General features: G+C 52.3%; 1 protein-coding gene across 1 annotated transcript in view; it reads right to left on the minus strand.

The window, feature by feature from the left end:
* Nucleotides 1-26,176, minus strand: part of KCTD19 (potassium channel tetramerization domain containing 19) — a 580,310-nt gene that overhangs the window by 378,470 nt on the left and 175,664 nt on the right. Inside the window, exon 4 of the mRNA XM_030205019.1 lies at nucleotides 24,902-25,093. Within this exon, the coding sequence (XP_030060879.1) occupies nucleotides 24,902-25,093 (192 nt within the window). The remainder of the gene's footprint in view (nucleotides 1-24,901; nucleotides 25,094-26,176) is intronic.

Below are 26,176 nucleotides of genomic sequence, written 5' to 3' on the forward strand. Positions count from 1 at the left end.
AGTCCTTCGACGCCCCGGAGCTCTCGGTACCGTGTGTAGAAGGAGGTCGATGCCGATGCTTCTTAGCTTTCGCTCGATGCACGGCATCGGTACTCCTCGGTACCGACGAGGAGGACGTGGAATCCACATGCCTCCTCGGGGTTGGGTCCGAAAGTGGTGGTCCTGATGGGCCTTTGCAGCAGAAGCCTTCGAGACAGGTGGAGACCCACTCGACGGCTCACTGCTCCCAGCGTGCGGTGGTCTCTGGACAGGTATTACCTGCTCTCCCGATGTCGATGCCAACTCCGGTGCTGATGTCAACGACCTCGGTACCTCTGTCGACGTTGAAGTGCCGGGTAAGGCTCCAGATGTTCCCGCTGAGCCTGTCTCGACGCCTGTGTCCACATTTTAAGGATAAGACACAACTTACACTTGTCTGGGCGATGGTCGGGCCCAAGGCACTGGATACACCACGAATGGGGATCGGTATCTGAGATTGCCCGGCTGCACCGACCGCACTTCTTGAAGCCACTGGGCATCCTCGATGTCATGGACAGAAAAATAGCGGCGGCGAAGTCAAAATTCATGATGGTGCCAATAAAAAAGGCACTAAAAAGAAGAAACGCGAACTCGCAGCCCAAAACGGGTTGCGACGGCGGCGAAAGAAAACTTAAAGAGGGCCCAACACTAAGAGAGAGATAAGGGAACTTTTTTTTTTTTAATACAGGAGATATAGAAAAAGAAACTAAGAAAAATCGCGAAAACTTGCGGCTAAATGAAGGCTCTTTCTCAGGGGCACACAGAGATTGACGGCCAAAACAACCGCTCCCTACCGCGCAAAGAGAAAAAAAAACTGACGGGGCTCTTGCGCGACGGGCGGGAAGCTGATGGCCGCACATGCGCGGTGCAGGCACTCATGCGCTATCGAAAACTTTTGTTGCTAGGAAGATTCCGGTCTCGGGGCTGCCGTGGACGTCACCCATCAGTGAGAACAAGCAGCCTGCTTGTCCTCAGAGAACTCCGGCTCCCCCATCAGGGAGAACAGACAAGAATCAAACGTCTGCGTTTAGAAGCCACGTCCTCAGAAGACAAAGGAAGGGAAAAATCCTCCTGAGAAGCAAGAGCCTCCCTGGGTTCAAAAACGGACTGAGGGAAAGAGGGAGTGGCCGAAGACATACCCCTCTTAAGTAAATAAGCCTGGTGTAATAACAGAACAAAATCGGGAGAGAATCCCATCTCAACCCCAGCAGGGCCAAAAGCACCACTGAAAGAACCAGGAGGCGCAGTAGCGCCGCTGCTCCTCGTAGCTGCCGAAGCAGGAAGACTATAGAGGAGAAAAAAAGCGCAGGCTCTAATGGCCCTTCCGAAAGTGCTGCAGAACTGCGGGCCGCGTGATCCAACACGCGGGCAGTCACTACTCAGTTCCCCTGCTTCTGCTTCAGCGTAACGCGCCACGCAGCCCTGCTGCCAAATGGCGGGAACACCGCTTCGCCTCCATGGCCATCACTGCCTCAAACGCGCTTGCTGGACCCTGCCGCCGCATTACCATACCAAGAAGCGCAGGAAGAAACCGTCTGAAGCGGCTGACACTCGCCCAGGGAGCCCAAAATGGCACTCCCGTCCTCCCCACAGCCTGAAAGAAAGCTGAACAAGGCAACCAATTCCAGCAGAGACAAATACATAAATTCTCTGATTCACCCTCTGCAGCTTTAAGCAAGACTGAGTAAAAGGGCTAACAGGCTTTTCTCTATAGATTTTTCCTCTTTTTTTTTTAATTGGCTGCCAGCTGCACAAGGTGTGAGGAGAGATTTTGATTTTTTTTTTTGCAGCAAAGAGGGAGGCAACAGAAAGAGAGGGCGAGAGGGGTAGGGGTATGACAGGGACCTGCAGTACAAGTATGTCCTTAAGGTCGGCACCCTCAGCCAGATGCCCCCACATTCAACTGGCCAAAGGGCCCAGGAGAACCCCAAGAATCCAGGAGATGGTAAGGATCCGTCTACCACCTGCTGGAAATAGAGATATACTGAGGAGACAGGGAGCTGGGCGTCCAGTATCTCCACCAGGGTTGCCAGGTGGAAAATTTTTTCCCCACCCAAATCAGCCCAAATCCAGCCCAAAACCCGCCCAAAGTCAAACCCCGCCCCTGACACCCCCACCCCCGCCGTCATCAACCCAGCCCCCGCCGTCACTGGCCCCGCCTTCCCCATCATCGATCCCACCCAGAACGCCACTAACCCCGCCCCAAAATGTCACTAACCCCGCCCAAAATGTAACTAGCCCCGCCCCCGCGCCCCGAAAAACCACAAAAAAAAAAAACGCCAAAAGACCCCAAAACAAGCCCAAAAAACCGCAACCCGCCGCGGGCAAAAATTTCCCACGGCGGGTCGCGGAAAACCGCCCAATTGGGCAGGAAAACCGCCCACCTGGCAACACTGATCTCCACCTGCCAGTAGGCGGATACAACCCACCAGTTCCTGGATTCATCTGCTGCTAATGCTAAGGAACCACAGTTAATAGAGTGCCCAGATAACAGAAAGAGCCCTTTGCCCACCGTACTGGGAAGGAAACAGACCAGGTCGACTGTAAAGAAGCCGGACTCCCTATCGCTTCTGATTTATCATAGTTCAAGCAGAACCCCGAGAAATCGCCATACTCTCTAAAACTTTCCAGCAGGGTGGGAAGAGATGTCTGCGGAGCAGTCAAACACACCAGCAAGTCATTCACAAAAGAAACAATTTTAAACTCATGATATCTAGCTGTAAATCCCACAATATTGGTATTGGCCAAGATCTCTCGAATCAGGGGATCTGTGTTAATACAAACTAAAGAGGAGACAGAGGGCACCCCTGCCTAGTTCCCTTTTGGATCGCAAAAAATTCTTAATTCCCATTTGCAAAATTCTGGGCCCTGGGATGGCTGTACAACATCACTGCTTTAAAGAAGAAATCCCCCAACCCATATGCTCTGATAGTCACATAGAGGAACCCCCACACCACTCTACAAAAGCTTTTTCAGCATCAAAACTAATGAGCAGTGCGGGGGTATCCTCCACCTGAGCTTAGCAAAGCCTTTAACACGGTTCTGCATAGAAGCCTTTAACACGATTCTGCATAGGCGAGTAATAAATAAACTGAGTGACCTCAGTATGGGCCCTAAAGTGACAGACTGGGTTAGGAACTGGTTGAGTAGAAGGTGACAAGGGTAGTAGTAAATGGAGCTCACTCTGAGGAAAGAGATGTTATCAGTGGTGTGCCGCAAGGTTCGGTTCTTGCACCAGTTCTTTTTAACATTTTTTGTAAGTGATATTGCTGAAGGGCTGTCTGGTAAGATTTGCCACTTTGCAGATGACACCAAAATCTATAATAGGATAGATATCCCTGATGGTATGGATAGCATGAGGAATGATTTAGCGAAGATCAAAGAATGGTCAAGAATTTGGCAGCTAAATCTTAATGCTAAAAAATGCAGGGTCATGCATTTGGGCTGCAAAACCCCATAAGATCAGTACAGTTTAGAAGGTGTAGTACTTTTGTGCACGAAAGAGGAGTGGTACTTGGGTGTGATCGTATGTGATGACCTTAAGGCAGCCTTCTCACCCAGTACTTCCCTCGCCCTTAATTGTCTTGTCTGTCTGTTTTTAGATTGTAAGCTCTTTTGAGCAGGGACTGTCTCTCTGTGTCAGTTGTTCAGCTATGCGTGCGTCTGGTAGCGCTATACAAATGCTAATAATAATAATAAAATAGATAGAAAAGGAGATGCGAAAAGCAAGAAGAGTGCTTGGGTGCATAGGAAGAGGAATGGCCACTAGAAAAAAGGAAGTGATGATGCCCCTGTATAAGACTCTGGTGAGATCTCATTTAGAATACTGTGTACAATTCTGGACACTGCATCTTCAAAAAGATATACACAGGATAGAGTTGGTCTACAGGGTGGCTATTAAAATAGTCAGTGGTCTTTCTCATAAAACTTAAGGGAACAGACTTAAAGATCTGAATATGTAGTACTGTGTAAGAAATGCAGGAAAGGAGAGATATGATAGAGACTGACATAAATGCAGGAGGCGAATTTCTTTCAACTGAAAGGAAGCTCTGGAATGAGGAGGCATAGGAAGAAGGTGAAAGGGGATAGACTCAGAAGTAACATGAGGAAATACTTCTTCATGAAAAGGATGGTAAATTTGTTGCATGGCCTCCGGGTAGAAGTGGTGGAGATAAAAACTGTATCTGAATTCAAGAAAGCCTGAGACAAGTGCATAGGATCTCTAAGGGAGAAGAAAGAATGGTAGATGGCATAGATGGGCAGACTGGATAGGCCATATGGTCTTTATCTGTCTACATTTTTCTCTGTTTCTATGAAGCTTATGGAGAAGTGTAGGGCCCTCTTACTAACAAGTGGTAAGCCCACCGTGGGTTTACAGCATACTAAACACGAACTACTTCTGGGCTACTGCAGCAGCCCAGCAGTAGTTCCCACCCCCTGCATGCACCATTTCCAGTGCTATAAAATATTTTCTATTTTTGTAGCACTGGTGTTTACCCGGTGGTAACTGGGCAATGTCATGCGCTGCCTGGCTACTGCCGGGTTAGCACAGAAGCCCTTACTGCCACCTCAGTGGGTGGTGGCAAGTTCTCCCCCCTGAAATGGCAAAACTCAAAGTTGTTCATCTGTTTTTCTACTGTTCACTTCCCAGGAGCAGTCTGCACGTAAAACAGTGGAAGAGTTGCAAGCTCACATAGGTTGGCCAGCACAACTTGACTCAAATGCACTGTCTCTGATTGTGGACTGTTCCAAGCAGTAGTGCAAGGGAAAGGTATGACGTTATGAATAACTTGTTGCTTTACAAATACTATCTCCAATGAAGAAGACAGCGAATGATACCTGTAGCAGGTGTTCTCCGAGGACAGCAGGCTGATTGTTCTCACGACTGAGTTGACGTCCACGGCAGCCCCCACCAACCGGAACAAAACTTCGCGGGCGGTCCCACACGCAGGGCACGCCCACCGCACATGCACGGCCGTCTTCCCGCCCGTGCGCGACCATTCCCGCTCAGTTGAATGACAAGCAAATGATCAAAACGCAACTCCAAAGGGGAGGAGGGAGGGTAGGTGAGAACAATCAGCCTGCTGTCCTCGGAGAAAGCGAATGCTACATACCTGTAGAAGGTATTCTCCGAGGACAGCAGGCTGATTGTTCTCACTGATGGGTGACGTCCACGGCAGCCCCTCCAATCGGAATCTTCCTAGCAAAGTCCTTTGCTAGCCCTCGCGCGCATGCGCGGCCGTCTTCCCGCCCGAAACCGGCTCGAGCCGGCCAGTCTCGTATTGTAGCAAAAGAGAAACAAGGGAAGACTCAACTCCAAAGGGGAGGCGGGCGGGTTTGTGAGAACAATCAGCCTGCTGTCCTCGGAGAATACCTTCTACAGGTATGCAGCATTCGCTTTCTCCGAGGACAAGCAGGCTGCTTGTTCTCACTGATGGGGTATCCCTAGCCCCCAGGCTCACTCAAAACAACAACCATGGTCAATTGGGCCTCGCAACGGCGAGGACATAACTGAGATTGACCTAAAAAATTTACCAACTAACTGAGAGTGCAGCCTGGAACAGAACAAACAGGGCCCTCGGGGGGTGGAGTTGGATCCTAAAGCCCAAACAGGTTCTGAAGAACTGACTGCCCGAACCGACTGTCGCGTCGGGTATCCTGCTGCAGGCAGTAATGAGATGTGAATGTGTGGACAGATGACCACGTCGCAGCTTTGCAAATTTCTTCAATAGAGGCTGACTTCAAGTGGGCTACCGACGCTGCCATGGCTCTAACATTATGAGCCGTGACATGACCCTCAAGAGCCAGCCCCGCCTGGGCGTAAGTGAAGGAAATGCAATCTGCTAGCCAATTTGATATGGTGCGTTTCCCCACAGCCACTCCCCTCCTATTGGGATCAAAAGAAACAAACAATTGGGCGGACTGTCTGTTGGGCTGTGTCCACTCCAGATAGAAGGCCAATGCTCTCTTGCAGTCCAATGTGTGCAGCTGACGTTCAGCAGGGCAGGAATGAGGACGGGGAAAGAATGTTGGCAAGACAATTGACTGGTTCAGATGGAACTCCGACACGACCTTTGGCAAGAACTTAGGGTGAGTGCGGAGGACTACTCTGTTATGATGAAATTTGGTGTAAGGGGCCTGGGCTACCAGGGCCTGAAGCTCACTGACTCTACGAGCTGAAGTAACTGCCACCAAGAAAATGACCTTCCAGGTCAAGTACTTCAGATGGCATGAATTCAGTGGCTCAAAAGGAGGTTTCATCAGCTGGGTGAGAACGACATTGAGATCCCATGACACTGTAGGAGGCTTGACAGGGGGCTTTGACAAAAGCAAACCTCTCATGAAGCGAACAACTAAAGGCTGTCCCGAGATCGGCTTACCTTCCACATGGTAATGGTATGCACTGATTGCACTAAGGTGAACCCTTACAGAGTTGGTCTTGAGGCCAGACTCAGACAAGTGCAGAAGGTATTCAAGCAGGGTCTGTGTAGGACAAGAGCGAGGATCTAGGGCCTTGCTGTCACACCAGACGGCAAACCTCCTCCATAGAAAGAAGTAACTCCTCTTAGTGGAATCTTTCCTGGAAGCAAGCAAGATGCGGGAGACACCCTCTGGCAGACCCAAAGAGGCAAAAGTCTACGCTCTCAACATCCAGGCCGTGAGAGCCAGGGACCGGAGGCTGGGATGCAGAAGAGCCCCTTCGTCCTGCGTGATGAGGGTCGGAAAACACTCCAATCTCCACGGTTCTTCGGAGGATAACTCCAGAAGAAGAGGGAACCAGATCTGACGCGGCCAAAAAGGAGCAATCAGAATCATGGTGCCTCGGTCTTGCTTGAGTTTCAACAAAGTCTTCCCCACCAGAGGGATGGGAGGATAAGCATACAGGAGGCCCTCCCCCCAATCCAGGAGGAAGCCATCCGATGCCAGTCTGCCGGGGGCCTGAAGCCTGGAACAGAACTGAGGGACTTTGTGGTTTGCTCGAGATGCGAAGAGATCCACCAAGGGGGTGCCCCACGCTTGGAAGATCTGGCGCACCACTCGGGAGTTTAGCGACCACTCGTGAGGTTGCATAATCCTGCTCAGCCTGTCGGCTAGACTGTTGTTTACACCTGCCAGATATGTGGCTTGGAGCACCATGCCGTGACGGCGAGCCCAGAGCCACATGCTGACGGCTTCCTGACACAGGGGGCGAGATCCGGTGCCCCCCTGCTTGTTGACATAGTACATGGCAACCTGGTTGTCTGTCTGAATTTGGATAATTTGGTGGGACAGCCGATCTCTGAAAGCCTTCAGAGCGTTCCAGATCGCTCGCAACTCCAGAAGATTGATCTGTAGATCGCGTTCTTGGAGGGACCAGCTTCCTTGGGTGTGGAGCCCATCGACATGAGCTCCCCATCCCAGGAGAGACGCACCCGTGGTCAGCACTTTTTGTGGCTGAGGAATTTGGAAAGGACGTCCCAGAGTCAAATTGGACCAAATCGTCCACCAATACAGGGATTCGAGAAAACTCGTGGACAGGTGGATCACGTCTTCTAGATCCCCAGCAGCCTGAAACCACTGGGAAGCTAGGGTCCATTGAGCAGATCTCATGTGAAGGCGGGCCATGGGAGTCACATGAACTGTGGAGGCCATGTGGCCCAGCAATCTCAACATCTGCCGAGCTGTGATCTGCTGGGACGCTCGCACCCGCGAGACGAGGGACAACAAGTTGTTGGCTCTCGCCTCTGGGAGGTAGGCGCGAGCCGTCCGAGAATCCAGCAGAGCTCCTATGAATTCGAGTCTCTGCGCTGGGAGAAGATGGGACTTTGGGTAATTTATCACAAACCCCAGTAGCTCCAGGAGGCGAATAGTCATCTGCATGGACTGCAGGGCTCCTGCCTCGGATGTGTTCTTCACCAGCCAATCGTTGAGATATGGGAACACATGCACCCCCAGCCTGCGAAGTGCCGCTGCTACTACAGCTAGGCACTTTGTGAACACCCTGGGCGCAGAGGCGAGCCCAAAGGGTAGCACACAGTACTGGAAGTGGCGTGTGCCCAACTGAAATCGCAGATACTGTCTGTGAGCTGGCAGTATCGGGATGTGTGTGTAGGCATCCTTCAAGTCCAGAGAGCATAGCCAATCGTTTTGCTGAATCATGGGGAGAAGGGTGCCCAGGGAAAGCATCCTGAACTTTTCTTTTACGAGATATTTGTTCAGGGCCCTTAGGTCTAGGATGGGACGCATCCCCCCTGTTTTCTTTTCCACAAGAAAGTACCTGGAATAGAATCCCAGCCCTTCTTGCCCGGATGGCACGGGCTCGACCGCATTGGCGCTGAGAAGGGCGGAGAGTTCCTCTGCAAGTACCTGCTTGTGCTGGAAGCTGTAGGATTGAGCTCCCGGTGGACAATTTGGAGGTTTTGAGGCCAAATTGAGGGTGTATCCTTGCCGGACTATTTGCAGAACCCACTGATCGGAGGTTATGAGAGGCCACCTTTGGTGAAAAGCTTTCAACCTCCCCCCGACCGGCAGGTCGCCCGGCACTGACACTTGGATGTCGGCTATGCTCTGCTGGAGCCAGTCAAAAGCTCGCCCCTTGCTTTTGCTGGGGAGCCGCGGGGCCTTGCTGAGGCGCACGCTGCTGACGAGAGCGAGCGCGCTGGGGCTTAGCCTGGGCCGCAGGCTGTCGAGAAGGAGGGTTGTACCTACGCTTGCCAGAAGAGTAGGGAACAGTCCTCCTTCCCCCCAAAAATCTACTACCTGTAGAGGTAGATGCTGAAGGCTGCCGGCGGGAGAACTTGTCGAATGCGGTATCCCGCTGGTGGAGATGCTCTACCACCTGCTCGACTTTCTCTCCAAAAATATTGTCCGCAAGGCAAGGCGAGTCCGCAATCCGCTGCTGGAGTCTATTTTCCAGGTCGGAGGCACGCAGCCATGAGAGCCTGCGCATCACCACACCTTGAGCAGCGGCCCTGGACGCAACATCAAAGGTGTCATACACCCCTCTGGCCAGGAATTTTCTGCACGCCTTCAGCTGCCTGACCACCTCCTGAAAAGGCTTGGCTTGCTCAGGGGGGAGAGCATCAACCAAGCCCGCCAACTGCCGCACATTGTTCCGCATGTGTATGCTCGTGTAGAGCTGGTAAGACTGGATTTTGGCCACGAGCATAGAGGAATGGTAGGCCTTCCTCCCAAAGGAGTCTAAGGTTCTAGAGTCTTTGCCCGGGGGCGCCGAAGCATGCTCCCTAGAACTCTTAGCCTTCTTTAGGGCCAGATCCACAACTCCAGAGTCGTGAGGCAACTGAGTGCGCATCAGCTCTGGGTCCCCATGGATCCGGTACTGGGACTCGATCTTCTTGGGGATGTGGGGGTTACTTAGTGGCTTGGTCCAGTTCGCAAGCAATGTCTTTTTCAGGACATGGTGCAAGGGAACAGTGGACGCTTCCTTAGGTGGAGAAGGATAGTCCAGGAGCTCAAACATTTCAGCCCTGGGCTCGTCCTCCACAACCACCGGGAAGGGGATGGCCGTAGACATCTCCCGGACAAAGGAAGCAAAAGACAGACTCTCGGGAGGAGAAAGCTGTCTTTCAGGAGAGGGAGTGGGATCGGAAGGAAGACCCTCAGACTCCTCGTCAGAGAAATATCTTGGGTCTTCTTCTTCTTCCCACGAGGCCTCACCCTCGGTGTCAGACACAAGTTCACGGACCTGTGTCTGCAACCTCGCCCGGCTCGACTCCGTGGAGCCACGTCCACGATGGGGGCGTCGAGAGGTAGACTCCCTTGCCCGCATCGGCGAAGCTCCCTCCGCCGACGTAGTCGGGAGCCCTCCTGGGAGGTGGCCGCAGTCGGCACCGCACGCGGTACCGACGTCGGGGACCTCACCCCAGGCGATGGGCCAGCCGGCGCCACGCTCGACGGCACCGGAGGCGCAAGCACCGCCGGTACCGGAGGGGTAGGGCGCAACAGCTCTCCCAGAATCTCTGGGAGAACGGCCCGGAGGCTCTCGTTCAGAGCGGCTGCAGAGAAAGGCAGGGAGGTCGATGCAGGCGTCGACGTCAGAACCTGTTCCGGGCGTGGAGGCTGGTCCGGGCTGTCCAGAGTGGAGCGCATCGACACCTCCTGAACAGAGGTTGAGCGGTCCTCTCGGTGCCGATGCCTGCTGGGTGCCGACTCCCTCGGCGACCCAGAGCTCTCGGTGCCGACGCGGGGAGGAGATCGGTGTCGATGCTTCTTCGACTTCTTCCGAAGCATGTCACCGGAGCTCCCCGGCACCGACGAGGAGGACGTAGAATCCATCCGTCGCTTCCTCAGGGCCGAGGTCGAAGCAGGTCGATCCCGGGGGGGCTGTACCGCAGGAGCCCTCAGGGTAGGGGGGAGACCCACCCGAAGGCTCAACGCCACCAGCAGGGGAATGGACAGCCCTCACCTGCACTCCACCCGATGCACCACTGTCCGACGACATCAGGAGACGAGGTCCCGGTACCACCGATGTCGATGCAGCTATCCGATGTCTCGGCGCCGATGCAGAGGGCCGATGCCTCGATGCACTCGATGCACTGGCGGCCAAGGATGAAGGTCTGGACGCTGATGACGTCGATGCACACGATGACCCCGGTGCCGATGCCGACGAAGAGCCCGAGAACAAAACGTTCCACTGGGCCAATCTCGCTACCTGAGTCCGCCTTTGTAACAGGGAACACAGACTACAGTTCTGAGGACGGTGCTCGGCCCCCAGACACTGAAGACACGAAGAGTGCCTATCAGCGAGCGAGATTACCCGGGCGCACTGGGTGCACTTCTTGAAGCCGCTGGAAGGCTTCGACACCAAAACTTTAAGGGAGAAAAATCTCGACCGAGGCCGAAAAGAGGCCTACCCCGACGACGAAAGAAAACTTACCGGGGCAAAAACTGGAAACACGGGAAGGGGCAAACGAAACCCAAGGGGGTTTCCGGAGCACTTCCCGAACAAATTTAGAACTTTTCCGAAGAAAAAAACACGTCTATTTAAAACGGACGCGCGAGGTCGACTCTCCGGGGCTCGACACGACAAAAACACAGCCGTACCGAGTGCGGACGAAAGAAGACTGGCCGGCTCGAGCCGGTTTCGGGCGGGAAGACGGCCGCGCATGCGCGGTGCGCGCGGGCGCGCGAGGGCTAGCAAAGGACTTTGCTAGGAAGATTCCGATTGGAGGGGCTGCCGTGGACGTCACCCATCAGTGAGAACAAGCAGCCTGCTTGTCCTCGGAGAACACCTGCTACAGGTATGTATCATTCGCTTTCTCCGAGGACAAGCAGGCTGCTTGTTCTCACGACTGGGGTATCCCTAGCTCTCAGGCTCACTCAAAACAAGAACCCAGGTCAATTGAACCTCGCAACGGCGAGGGCATAACAGAAATTGACCTACGAAGAACAACTAACTGAGAGTGCAGCCTGACCAGAATAAATTCGGGTCCTGGAGGGTGGAGTTGGATTTAAACCCCAAACAGATTCTGCAGCACCGACTGCCCGAACCGACTGTCGCGTCGGGTATCCTGCTGGAGGCAGTAATGTGATGTGAATGTGTGGACAGATGACCACGTCGCAGCCTTGCAAATCTCTTCAATAGTGGCTGACTTCAAGTGAGCCACCGACGCTGCCATGGCTCTGACACTATGAGCCGTGACATGACCCTCAAGAGTCAGCCCAGCCTGGGCAAAAGTGAAGGAAATGCAATCTGCTAGCCAATTGGAGATGGTGCGTTTCCCGACAGCGACCCCTTTCCTATTGGGGTCGAAAGAAACAAACAATTGGGCGGACTGTCTGTGGGGCTGTGTCCACTCCAAGTAGAAAGCCAATGCTCTTTTGCAGTCCAATGTGTGCAACTGACGTTCAGCAGGGCGGGTATGCAGTCTGGGAAATAATGTTGGCAAGACAATTGACTGGTTAAGATGGAACTCCGACACCACCTTTGGCAGGAACTTAGGGTGAGTGCGGAGGACTACTCTGTTGTGATGAAATTTAGTATACAGAGCATGAGCTACTAGGGCTTGAAGCTCACTGACCCTACGAGCTGAAGTAACTGCCACCAAGAAAATGACCTTCCAGGTCAAGTACTTCAGATGGCATGAATTCAGTGGCTCAAAAGGAGGTTTCATCAGCTGGGTGAGGACGACGTTGAGATCCCATGACACTGCAGGAGGCTTGACAGGGGGCTTTGACAAAAGCAAGCCTCTCATGAATCGAACGACTAAAGGCTCTCCAGAGATGGCTTTACCCTCTACACGAAGATGGTAAGCACTAATCGCACTAAGGTGATTCCTTACTGTCTTGAGGCCAGACTCTGATAAGTGCAGAAGGTATTCAAGCAGGTTCTGTGCAGGGCAAGAACGAGGTTCTAGGGCCTTGCTCTCACACCAAACGACAAACCTCCTCCACTTGAAAAAGTAACTCTTTTTAGTGGAATCCTTCCTAGAGGCCAGCAAGACACGGGAGACACCCTCAGACAGACCCAACGAAGCGAAGTCTACGCCCTCAACATCCAGACCGTGAGAGCCAGAGACTGAAGGTTGGGGTGCAGCAACGCTCCGTCGTTCTGCGAAATGAGAGTCGGAAAACACTCCAATCTCCACGGTTCTTCGGAGGACAACTCCAGAAGAAGAGGGAACCAGATCTGACGGGGCCAAAAGGGCGCTATCAAAATCATGGTGCCGTGGTCTTGCTTGAGTTTCAGTAAGGTCTTCCCCACCAAAGGTATGGGAGGATAAGCATACAGGAGGCCGGTCCCCCAATGGAGGAGAAAGGCATCCGACGCTAGCCTGCCGTGTGCCTGAAGTCTGGAACAGAACAGAGGCAGCTTGTGGTTGGTCTGAGAGGCGAAAAGGTCCACCGAGGGAGTGCCCCACTCTCGGAAGATCTTGCGTACCACTCTGGAATGGAGCGACCACTCGTGAGGTTGCATGAATCTGCTCAGTCTGTCGGCCAGACTGTTGTTTACGCCTGCCAGGTATGTGGCTTGGAGGAGCATGCCGAACTGGCAAGCCCAACGCCACATCCCGACGGCTTCCTGACACAGGGGGCGAGATCCGGTGCCCCCCTGCTTGTTGATGTAATACATTGCAACCTGATTGTCTGTCCGAATTTGGATAATTTGACAGGACAGCCGATCTCTGAAAGCCTTCAGTGCGTTCCAGACCGCTCGGAGCTCCAGGAGGTTGATCTGCAGATCCTTTTCCTGGAGGGACCACAGTCCTTGGGTGTGAAGCCCATCGACATGAGCTCCCCACCACAGGAGAGACGCATCCGTCGTCAGCACTTTCGTGGGCTGTGGAATTTGGAATGGACGTCCCAGGGTCAAATTGGTCCGAATGGTCCACCAGTGCAGTGAAGTGCGGCAACTGGTGGAGGCGGATGACATCTTCTAGCTTCCCGGTGGCTTGGCACCACTGGGAAGCTAGAGTCCATTGAGCAGATCTCATGTGAAGACGAGCCATGGGAGTCACATGCACTGTGGAGGCCATATGACCTAGGAGTCAACATCTGCCGAGCTGTGATCTGCTGAGATGCTCTGGTCTGGGAAGCCAGGAACAGCAGGTTGTTGGCCCTTGCTTCGGGAAGGAAGGCCTGAGCCGTCTGAGTATTCAGCAGAGCTCCTATGAATTCCAGAGACTGGGCTGGCTGGAAATGGGACTTTGGGTAATTTATCACAAACCCCAGCAGCTCCAGGAGGTGAATAGTGCACTGCATGGACCGAAGAGCTCCTGCCTCCGAGGTGTTCTTGACCAGCCAATCGTCGAGATATGAGAACACGTGCACTCCCAGCTTGCGCAGATACGCCGTAACCACCACGAGGCACTTGGTGAACACCCGTGGGGCAGAGGCGAGCCCAAAGGGCAGCACACAATATTGAAAGTGCCGTGTGCCCAGACGGAATCTGAGATACTGTCTGTGAGCTGGCAGTATCGGGATGTGAGTGTATGCGTCCTTTAAATCCAGAGAACATAGCCAATCGCTTTTCTGAATCATTGGCAGAAGGGTGCCCAAGGAAAGCATCCTGAACTTTTCTTTGACCAGGAATTTGTTCAGGCCTCTCAGGTCTAGGATGGGGCGCATCCCCCCTGTTTTCTTTTCCACAAGGAAGTACCTGGAATAGAATCCCTGCCCTTCCTGCCCGGGTGGCACGGGCTTGACCGCATTGGCGCTGAGAAGGGCGGAGAGTTCCTCTGCAAGTACTCGCTTGTGCTGGGAGCTGAAGGACTGAGCTCCCGGAGGACAATTTGGTGGAGGGGAGGCCAAATTCAGGGCGTATCCGCACCGCACTATTTGGAGAACCCACTGGTCGAAGGTTATAAGAGGCCACCTTTGGTGAAAAAGTTTTAACCTCCCTCCGACTGGTAGATCGTCCGGTACGGACACTTTGATGGCGGCTATGTTCCCATGGATCCAGTCAAAAGCCCGTCCCCGGCTTTTGCTGTGGAGGCGCAGGGGGCTGCTTAGGCGCACGCTGTTGACGGGAACGAGCGCACTGGGACTGTCCCTGTGCCTGATGAGGCCTTCGGGCCGGCTGGGTGTACCTGCGCTTGTTGTAGGTGTAGGGCGCAGCCTGCCTGGCCCGGGAAAAACGTCCACCTGCTGAGGTGGATGCTGAAGGCGCCCGGTGGGAGAGCTTGTCGAGGGCGGTTTCCCGCTGATGTAGTTGGTCCACCAACTGCTCGACCTTCTCGCCAAAAATATTATCCCCCCGGCAAGGGACGTCGGCCAGTCTCTGCTGGGTGCGGTTGTCCAGGTCAGAGGCACGCAGCCATGAGAGCCTGTGCATCACTATACCTTGGGCCGCAGCACGAGATGCCACGTCACAAGGTGTCATAAATACCCCTGGACAGGAACTTTCTGCACGCCTTCAGCTGCCTGACCACCTCCTGAAAAGGCCTGGACTGCTCCGGGGGGAGCTTGTCGACCAGGTCCGCCAGTTGCTTCACATTATTCCGCATATGGATGCTCGTGTAGAGCTGGTAAGACTGGATGCGGGTCACGAGCATTGAAGATTGGTAGGCCTTCCTCCCAAACGAGTCCAGAGTGCGAGACTCCCGCCCCAGGGGCGCCGAAGCGGTATCCCTCGAACTCCGTGCCCTCTTGAGAGCAGAGTCCACGACTGCCGAATCATGAGGCAATTGGGGCCGCATTAACTCTTGGTCCGAGTGGATCCTGTATTGGGACTCCGCTTTCTTGGGGATGGTGGGGTTAGATAACGGTCTCAACCAGTTCCAAAGCAGTGTCTCCTTGAGGACATTGTGCAACGGCACCGTGGAGGACTGTCTACGTGGTGATGGATAGTCGAGGACCTCGAGCATCTCAGCCCTCGGCTCATCCACAGAGACCACGGGGAAGGGAATGCAAATAGACATATCCCTGACGAAGGAGGCAAAGGAGAGGCTCTCAGGTGGTGAGAGCTTTCTCTCAGGTGAAGGAGTGGGGTCGGAGGGAAGGCCCACAGACTCCTCTGAGGAGAAATATCTTGGGTCCTCCTCCTCCCCCCACGAGGCCTCTTCCTCGGTGTCGGACATGAGCTCCTGCAGCTCGGTCCTCAACCGGGCCCGGCTCGACGTCGATGCACCGAGACCTCAGTGGCGTCGTCGAGCGGTGGATCCCCACGCCGGCGGAGATGAAGCTCCCTCCATCGATGTCGACGGGGACTCCACCTGCGTGGCGGTCGAGACCGGCGCCGTAAGCGGCGTCGAAGGCCTCGGCACCGGGTTAGAGCACGCCGGTGCCTCCGTCAACGGCACCGAGGGCGCAAGCACCCCCGGCCCCGGCACAGTCTGGCGCATCAGCCCTTCCAGGATCCCCGGAAGGATGGCTCGGAGGCACTCGTCCAGGCCCGCTGTCGGAAAAGACGAAGGGGCCGGTACAGGTGTCGGTGCCGGAAGCTGCTCGGGTCCAGGAGACTGCACCGAAGTGCTGGCACCCTGCCGTGCTGATACCTCTACGACGGAGGGGGACCTCTCCTCTCGACGCTGCCGCTTCCTCGGCGTCGACTCATCCCTGGCGCCGGGAGCCGGATGCATCGTGGGCGACCGATGACTGTGTTTCTTCGCCTTTTTCCGGTGCCCGTCATCAGCGCTCGGTGGGACAAAAGAGGAGGAGGTGGATCCCCCTCGGCCTCGAGGAATTGGGTCCGACAGGGTTCGGTCCCGAGGGCCCTGGGTGGAGGGAGTGACCGGGGCCGATTGCCCACGCGGCCTCTCACCCCTGCCGTCTCCGGAGAGCTGGTGGGCCGACGGGACCTGTGCTCCTGTGGTCGATGCCGTCGGTGCCGATTTCATGGACATCGATACCGGTACCGAAGATCCGGCCGTCGATACCGATGCCGTCGAAGTCGACGTCGAGGGGCCGGCGCAAATTCCAAAAAGACGGTCCCGAAGAACTTGCCTCGCTACTTGTGTCCGTTTCCGGAGACCAAGACACAAGGTGCACGTCTTGGTATCGTGCTCCGGCCCGAGGCACTGGAGGCACCAAGCGTGGGTGTCGGTCTGCGACATATGCCGGCCGCACCGACCACACTTCTTAAATCCACTCGGGACCTTCGAGGACATCGACGGAAAAATCGCATCGGCGAAGTCAAAGTCGTCGATGGTGGCGGTAAAAATCACACCTCGAAAATAAATCGACCGCGCGGCCACAAGGCCGCAATGAGACGCCCCCGCTAAAAGACGAGGGAGAAAAAGTTTAGCGTTTTTTTTTTACACAAAAGAAAAGAGAAAAACGGAGAACAACGAAGAGAAAAAAGTTCGCGACGAAAGCGCAATCCGGTTTCCGGGGCTGACAGAGAGAGAGATGAACGCGGCTCTCTCCAGCGCGGAAAAGAAAAGACTGAGCGGGAACGGTCGCGCACGGGCGGGAAGATGGCCGCGCTTGCGCGGTGGGCGTGCCCTGCGTGCGGGACCGCCCGCGAAGTTTTGTTCCGGTTGGTGGGGGCTGCCGTGGACATCAACCCAGTCGTGAGAACAAGCAGCCTGCTTGTCCTCGGAGAATTCAGGGGAGCCACGGTAGCTCTGATCTGTTAAGATTTTACTTTAGTAGACCGGTAAGACTGACGTCGGTGCCAGGCAAAATAGTGGAAACTATTATAAAGAATAAAATTACAGAACACGTAGACTAACACGGTTTAATGGGGCAGAGTCAGCATGGGTTCAGCCGAAGGAAGTCTTGCCTCACCAATTTGCTTCATTTCTTTGAAAGCATGAACAAACATGTGGATAAAGGTGAGCCGGTTGATGTAGTGTATCTAGATTTTCAGAAAGCTTTTGATAAAGTTCCTCATGAGAGACTCCTGAGAAAACTAAAGAGTCATGGGATAGGAAGCAAGGTTCTGGTGTGGATTAAGAATTGGTTATTGGCCAGAAAACAGAGGGCAGGTTTAAATGGTCATTTCTCTCAATAGAGGAGGGTGAACAGTGGAGTGCCGCAGGGATCTGTACTGGGACCAGTACTATTTATAAATGATATGGAAATCGGAACGACAAGTGAGGTGATCAAATTTGCAGATGATAAACTATTCAAGGTTGTTAAAACACGTGCGGACTCTGAAATATTGCAGGAAGACCATAGGAAATTGGAAGACTGGGTGTCCAAATGGCAGATGAAATATAATGTGGACAAATGCAAGGTGATGCACATTGAAAGGAATAATCTAAATCATAGTTACATGATGCTAGGATCCACCTTGGGGGTCAGCAGTCAAGAAAAAGATCTGGGTGGTGTTGTAGATAATACGCTGAAATCTTCTGCTCAGTGTGCGGTGGTGGCCAAAAAAACCAAATAGGATGCTAGGAATTATTAGAAAAGGGATGGTGAATAAGACTGAAAACACTATCCTGCCTTTGTATCGCTCCATAGTGCGTCTGCACCTTGAGTATTGCATTCAGTTCTGGTTGCAGTATCTCAAAAAAAGATATAGCGGAATTAGACAATGTTCAAAGAACAGTGACTAAAATGCTGAAGGCAGTAGTGAGATGTGAATGTGTGGACAGGAGACCACATTGCAGCCTTGCAAATCTCTTCAATGGAAGCTGACTTTAAGTGAGCCACTGACGCAGCCATGGCCCGAACATTATGAGCCGTGACATGGCCCTCCAAAGTCAAAGCAGTTTGGGCATAAGTGAAGGAAATGCAATCTGCTAACCAATTGGAAATGGTGCATTTTCCGATGGCAACTGGGCGGACTGCCTATAGGGCTTTGTTCGCTCCACGTAAAAGGCCAATGCTCTCTTACAGTCCAAGGTGTGCAACTTGTCCTCACCAGGGCAGGTATGTGGATGGGGAAAAAATGTTGGCAAGACAATTGACTGGTTCAGATGGAACCGACACCACGTTCGGCAAGAACTTAGGATGAGTGTGAAGGACTACTCTGTTATGATGAAATTTAATATAAGGTGCATGGACTACTAGGGCTTGGAGCTCACTGACCCTACGAACTGAAGTAACAGCCACCAAGAAAATGACCTTCCAGGTCAAGTACTTCAGATGCCAGGAATTCAGTGTCTCAAAAGGAGGCTTCACCAGCTGGGTGAGAACGACGTTGAGATCCCATGACACTGGCGGAGGTTTGACCGGGGGCTTTGACAAAAGCAAACCTCTCATAAAACGAACAACTAAAGGCTGTCCAGAGATAGGCTGACCCTCTACACGCTGATGGTAAGCACTGATTGCACTAAGATGAACTCTTACTGAGTTAGTCTTAAGACCAGACTCTGATAAGTGTAGAAGGTATTCAAGCAGGGTCCATGTAAGACAAGAAAAAGGATCTAGGGCCTTGCTGTTACACCAGATGACAAACCTCCTCCATTTTAAAGAATAACTCTTTTTCGTGGAATCTTTCCTGGAAGCAAGCAAGACTCGGGAGACACCCTCTGAGAGGCCTAAAGAGGCAACTTCTAAGTTCTCAACATCCAGGCCGTGAGAGCCAGAGACTGGAGGTTGGGATGTAGAAGCGACCCTTCGTTCTGAGTGATGAGGGTCGGAAAACAGTTCAATCTCCACGGTTCTTCGGAGGACAAGTCCAGAAGAAGAGGGAACCAGATCTGACTGGGCCAGAAAGGTGCAATCAGAATCATGGTTCCGCGGTCTTGCCTGAGTTTCAGCAGAGTTTTCCCTACTAAAGGTATGGGAGGATACGCATACAGGAGACCTGTCCCCCAATGAAGGAGAAAGGCATCTGACGCTAGCCTGTCGTGGGCCTGAAGTATGGAACAGAATCGAGGGACCTTGTGATTGTCCTGAGTGGCGAAAAGATCCACCGAGGGGGTGCCCCACGCTAGGAAGATCTTGCGGACAACGTCCATGTTGAGTGACCACTCATGAGGTTGCATGATCCTGCTCAACCTGTCGGCCAGACTGTTGTTTTCGCCTGCCAGATACGTAGCCTGGGGAAGCATGCCATGCTGGCGCGCCCAAAGCCACATCCTGACGGCTTCCTGACACAGAGGGCAAGATTCGGTGGCCCCCTGCTTGTTGGTGTAATACATCGCAACCTGATTGTCTGTCTGAATTAGGATAATTTGGTTGGACAGCCGGTCTCTGAAAGACTTTAGCACATTCCAGATCGCTCGTAATTCCAAGAGGTACGTCAGGCTCCGTCTCTGGCTGTCTTCAAGTCTAGGCTTAAAGCCCACCTCTTTGCTACTGCTTTCGACTCCTAACCATGACTCTCTTACTCAACACCCTCACTTATCACCCCTACCACTGCAATTTCCCCACCCCTAGCTGTCTGTTCGTCTGTCCAATTTAGATTGTAAGCTCTGTAGAGCAGGGACTGTCTTTTCATGTTAATTTGTACAGCGCTGCATATGTCTAAGTAGCGCTATAGAAATGTTTAATAGTAGTAGTAGTAGTAGGTTGATCTGAAGACGCGTTTCCTGAAAAGACCAAACTCCTTGAGTGCGAAGCCCATCCACATGAGCTCCCCACCCCAGAAGGGATGCATCAGTCTTCAGCGCTTTTTGTGGCTGAGGAATTTGGAATGGATATCCCAAGGTCAGATTGGAGCGAATGGTCCACCACTGAAGGGAATTGCAAAAATCAGTGGAGAGAAGGATGACATCCTCTAGATCCCCCGTAGCCTGACACCACTGGGAAGGCTAGGGTCCATTGAGCTGATCTCATGTGTAGACGTGCCATGGGAGTCACATGAACTGTGGAGGCCATGTGGCCCAGAAGCCTCAACATCTGCCGAACTGTGATCTGTTGGGATGCTCGAGCTGAGGACACTAAGGCCAGAAGGTTGTCTGCCCTTGCCTGGGGAAGATAAGCTCGAGACGTCCGTGTGTTCAACAGAGCTCCTATGAATTCCAACTTTTGTACAGGAATCAGATGGGACTTGGGATAATTTATGACAAACCCCAGCAGCTCGAGTAGTTGAATAGTAATCTGCATGGATCATAGAATTCCTGCCTCCGAGGTGTTCTTCACCAGCCAATCATCGAGATAAGGGAATACATGCACTCCCAGTCTGCGTAGCGATGCTGCGACAACTGCCAAGCACTTTGTGAAAACCCTGAGCGAAGATGCGAGACCAAAGGGTAGTTCCCAGTCAAAATCGGAGGTACTTACTGTGATTTGGGAGCACCGAGATGTGGGTGTAGGCATCCTTTAAGTCCAGAGAGCATAGCCAACCGTTTCCCTGAATCATGGGAAGAAGGGTGCCCAGGAAAAGCATCCTGAACTTTTCTCTGACTAGGAATTTGTTCAGGGCCCTTAGGTCTAGGATGGGACACATCCCCCCTGTTTTCTTTTGCACAAGGAAGTACCTGGAATAGAATCCCAGCCCTTCTTCCCCTGGTGGGACGGGTTCGACCGCATTGGCCGTTAGAAGGGCGGAGAGTTCCTCTGCAAGTACCTGCTTGTGCTGGGAACTGAAGGATTGAGCTCCCGGTGGGCAATTTGGAGGTTTTGATTCCAGATTGAGAGCGTACTCGGACTGGACTATTTGAAGAACCCACCTGTCGGAGGTTATAAGAGGCCACCTTTGGTGAAAAAATATCAACCTCCCTCCAACAGGCAGAACAGCTATGCTGCTCTGGAGGCAGTCAAAAACCCGTCCCTTGCTTTTGCTGGGGAGCCTGAGGGGCCTTCGGCGCACGCCGCTGATGAGAGCGAGCCTGCTGGGAGCGAGCTTGAACAGGCTGTTGAGAGGCAGGAGTACCTACGCCTATTATAGGAATAGGGAGCACTCCTCCTCCCTCCAAAAAACCTCCTAGAGGAGGAGGTAGTAGCAGAAGGCGTCTGGCGGGAGAGAGAATCCATTGCATCATGATGCTTCTTGAGGGTATCGACCATATCCTCAACCTTCTCTCCAAAAAGGTTATCCCCCCGGCAAGGAACATCCGCCATTCGCTGCTGGGTCTTCTGATCCAGGTACAAGACACTCAGCCATGAGAGTCTGCGCTTCACGATACCCTGAGCAGCTACTTGGGATGCTACATCAAATGTGTTGTAAGCCCCCCTGGCCAGGAATTTGCGACATGCCTTCTGCTGCCTGACCACCTGGTGAAAAGGTTCAGCAAGCTCCAGAGGGAGAGCTTCAACTAAACTGGACAGTTGCTTGATCGAGTTCCGTAAGTGAATGCTGGTGTACAGCTGGTATGTTTGAATCTTGGCGGCTGATACGTACGCCTCCCAAAAGAATCCAAGGTCCTAGACTCTCTGCCTGGGGGCGCCGAGGCATAGTCTATAGTACTCTTGGCTCTTCTGAGAGCAGAGACCACCACCGTGGAATCGTGAGGAAGTTGGGCCTTCACCATCACAGGCTCACCATGGACTCTGTACTGGGACTTGGACTTCTTGTTGACAACTGAATTAGAGAGAGGACAAGACCAATTACACCACAATGCTTCCCTGAGCGTATTGTGCAGAGGGGCTGTTGCAACCTCTACAGGTGGAAAAGGATAATCCAGGACCTCAAACATCTCAGCCCTGGGTTCATCCACAGCCTCCATGGGAAATGGAATGTCCTTAGACATTTCCCGCACAAAAGATGAAAAAGTAAGGCTCTCAGGTGGAGATTGTCTAACTTCAATAGGCGGAGTAGGATCAGAAGGAAGCCCCTGGGAATCTTCCTCCAAAAAATACCTGGGGTCTTCCTCCTCTCCCCATGAGTGCTCCTCTTTGGTATTGGACAGAAGCTCTCGAAGAGCAGCCCGAACCCGAGCCTGTCTCGACTTCGAGGATCGACATCCTTGCGGGGGATGTCGAGAAGTCGACCTTTGCCTGGACTCCGGCGAAGCGTCTTCCACCGACGTCAAGGGAGAGTCAACCCGGGTGGTAGCTGGCTCCGAGGGCGGAGACCTCCTCACAGAAGATGGGACAGACGCCATCTCAGCAATAGGTATTGGAGGCACAAGCACCTCCGGTACCGAAGCAGATGGATGAAGCATCCCTTCCAGAAGTCCTGGAAGAATGGCCCGGAGACGCTCATCGAGGGCTACCACCGGAAAATGCTGCGGGGCCGGTGCAGGAGTCAGTGCCATAATCTGGAGGGGCTTGAGAGCCGGTACCAGGCTGCCGGATGACCGACGCATCGGCACCTCCTGAATGGAGGGTGAGCGGTCCTCCCAGCGCCGACGCTTCTCGGGTGCCGAATCCCTTGGCTTCCTGGAGCTCCCGGTACCTCGAGATCGATGGCGATGCTTCTTAGCCGTCGTTCGACGCCAGTCATCGACACTCCTAGGTACCGATGAGGATGTGGAATCCTCACGCCTCCTTGGGGCCGGGTCCGACTCAGGGCGGTCCCGGGGGGCCTGCATAGCAGTAGGCCTTGAGACAGGTGGAGACCCACTCGATGCCTCGCTGCTCCCAGCTCGAAGTGGTCTCTCGGCAGCCATTACCTGGACTCTTGGTGCTGCTTCCCTCGACGTCGATGCCGCCGATCTCGGTACCGATGTTGATGCTGACATCAAAGGACCGGACCGATCCGAAAAAAGTCCCTCGCGCTGAGCCTCTCGAGCCACCTGGGTCCTTTTCTTCATTAACTTACACAGCTTGCAAGCAGCTGGAAGATGATCGGGCCCGAGGCACTGGAGACACCAAGCCTGAGGGTCGGTAGACGAGATGGTCCGATTGCAGCGAGAACAGCGCTTGAAGCCGCTGGGAGTCCTCGATGACATGGGCGGGAAAATAGCGTCCGCGAAATTAAATGGCTCGATGGTGCCCACTTAAAAAAGGGAAAAGACATGGCCGAGCGGCCTAAGGACGGCCGCAACGAAAATGAAAGGAAACTTGAAAAAATCTAAAAATTTAAGGGAAAAAATACTACTTTTTTTTTTTTTTTTAATTGTGAAGAATAGGTAAAGAAAGGAAAAAAATGGAGCGCGTAAACGTGAAAAAATTATCCTGGGCCAAAATCACAAGGAGCAGTGAAAAAAGCATAACTCCCTCGCGAAGCGGAAAAAAGAAAACTGAGGGAAGCGCACGGGCGGGAAGTCACTCGCGCATGCGCGGTGCGTTGTCCCCGTGCGCACCTTGTCGCTTCTAGAACTTTTTAAGTTTCTGTTTTAACTTCCGGAGCTCCTGGGCCGTCGCGGATGACAACCCATGCGTGATGATGTCCAACCTGCTTGTCCTCGGAGAATGAGAAGTAAATCGACTCTTTACTCATTCCAAAAGTACAAAGACTAGGGGACACTTGAGGAAGTTACACGGAAATACTTTTAAAATAAGAAGAAATATTTTTTTCACTCAATAAATAGTTAAGCTCTGGAACTCTTTGGTGGAGGATGTGGTAACAGGGGTTAGCATATCTGGGTTTTAAAAAGGTTTGGACAAATTCGTGGAGGAAAAGTCCGTAGTCTGCTATTGAGGCAGACATGGAAAGCAACTGCTTGCCCTGGGATTTGTAGTATGGCGTGTTGTCATGATTTGGGTTTCTGCCAGGTACTTGCGACCTGGCTTGGCCACTGTTTGGAAAACAGGATACTGGGTAGATGGACCTTTGGTCTGACCCAGTATGGCTACTCTTATGTTATTATAGAGGAGCATTGTTTGTTCATAAAAGAAATGGAGGCAGGATGCTAGCCAGTTTACTAAAGTTTGTTTGGCAACTGGAATGAAAACATCTTGTAGGGATTTTAATGTGGGTTTCTTGCTTGGGTTTTTGTTTTTTTGTGCAGTGTCTGAGACGTCCTCATTTTTCTGCAAGGACTAGATACTGCAAATTTCTTTAAATTACAAACTATTCGATACACTTGAAAAATTTCTAAAGGTTGGCCCAACTGATTTGACAAATGTTATTTGCATATAAAGTAGCCCCTATTCCCTCTGTTACTGGTATCACTAATCCCTTTTCTCCTTCTTCTCCAATTGTTTTGGAGCTTTCTCCCTTCCACTTTCACCTTACCCTGGTCCAATTGTCTTCTCACCTGTGTAATTGCAAACTCCCTCTTTTTTGGTGCCTCTGCTTAGTTTATCCTTGCCTCTTATGGTGCCTCCACTTTTTGCACCTAGTCCCCTCCCTTCCATTCCTATGGCACTGCTGAGCTCTACCCCTCTCTAACCTATGTTGAGCTTCATCTGTTCTTCCTAACACCATCATACGCTTTCTCACTGCATCCTATTTCTTGTTGCCTCATAGCCCTGAAGTCTCTCTACAAGCATAACAGAAACTGACAAACCCTGCCTTCTATGATACTGCCAAGCCCGACTCAGCAACCTATTTATCCCTTCTCCCTCATTTACTTTTTGTCAATAGCAATCTTACTCAGTTTTTTAATGTCACCATATTCTATAAAATAATTTATGTTCAAGAAATTAGCAATCTGCTATTTAATAGTTTCTATACTGTTTACAAAATTAACATACTAAAGACCCAATAAAATATTTTTTTTTATTATCTAATAAAGCAGTAGTTTAATACTAAGAAATATGAATTTAGTTTTACCTATGAAGCGGAATTCACTGCATCCACATTCTATTAGTGCAAGATCCTCAGAGATCCACAGTAAATTATCATCATTGACTATTGCAGGGTATTTGACCACCAAGTCTATTGCCAGGAAGCAGTAATGGATCTCCTCTTCTGTATCTATCAATGGTGTATCTATCAGCCCTAATGGAGCTTTTTCATGTAGTCCTAAAAACAACATTTTAAATTCTCTTACTAGTTTTAAGTAATAATATATATGATGTTATCAGATTTCCATTGTCTCTCCATATTTGTGTGCATAATTTCAGTAAAGTAGGCAACAGTTACATATATTAAAAACATGGGCCTGATATTCAAAATAATTTAACCAGGTAGAAGAGGCACATGCCTGGTTAAATCCCACTAAGTAGGTCAGAGGAGATATTCAACAGAACGTAACCAGGCAGTGTCACTGAATATCCCCTCTGACTACCATGGTACTGTCCAGGCAGTACCGAGACAGAGTCTGGGCAGAGCCAGGAGTTATGCGAGCATTGGCAATATTTAGTGCCAGGCCTGCATAACTTAGTAGGCAAGTAGGACTACATAAATAACAGTTCTATCTTTGCCTGTTAGCTCTGCAAGTATTGACCGTTATCGCTTAACTTCTGTTTACTGCTACTGACATGCAGGGCTGCTGAGAGTGGGGGGCAGGGGGGACAAAAGTGCCCGGGCCTCCAAGGGGGGCCCGGCACCGGGGTCAGGCCACCGGCACTGCAGTCCCTGGTCTCACCTGCCTTCCTCAGCTCCGGGCCCCCTGCATTCGAAGCAGCAGTCACAGATCGCCTCCCTTCAGGCCTTCCCTCCCTGTGACCCACCCTCAAGGAAACCGGAAGTTACATCAGATGAGGGCGGGTCACAGTGATGGAAGGCCCAAAGAGAGGCGATCTGCGACTGCCGCTTCAAATGCAGGGGGCCCGGAGGCGAGGAGGAAGGCAGGTGACTGCAGCGGCGGGGGTGGGGGGTGGAGGTGGGGCGGCTTTGCCCTGGGCCCGGCCTAGTCTCTCTACGGCCCTGCTGTTATGAATATTCAGTGCCAGCCCCTGAATATGTCTGGCACTGAATGGCCAGGTGCAAATTAGCCAGTGGTAGTCAGTGTTTATAAAAATGCCATCAGCTTCAATACTGACCCACATATTATGGCTTTAGTAATAACAAAGCTTTTGAATAACAATTAATAAATGTTACTGTCTGTATTTGGAACTTTATATGCCATTCCGAGGCTGAAAAGAAATGATGCAATGGTACAAA

The sequence above is a fragment of the Microcaecilia unicolor genome, chromosome 5 (genome assembly GCF_901765095.1).
Source record: "Microcaecilia unicolor chromosome 5, aMicUni1.1, whole genome shotgun sequence".
Classification (NCBI taxonomy): Eukaryota; Metazoa; Chordata; class Amphibia; order Gymnophiona; family Siphonopidae; genus Microcaecilia; species Microcaecilia unicolor.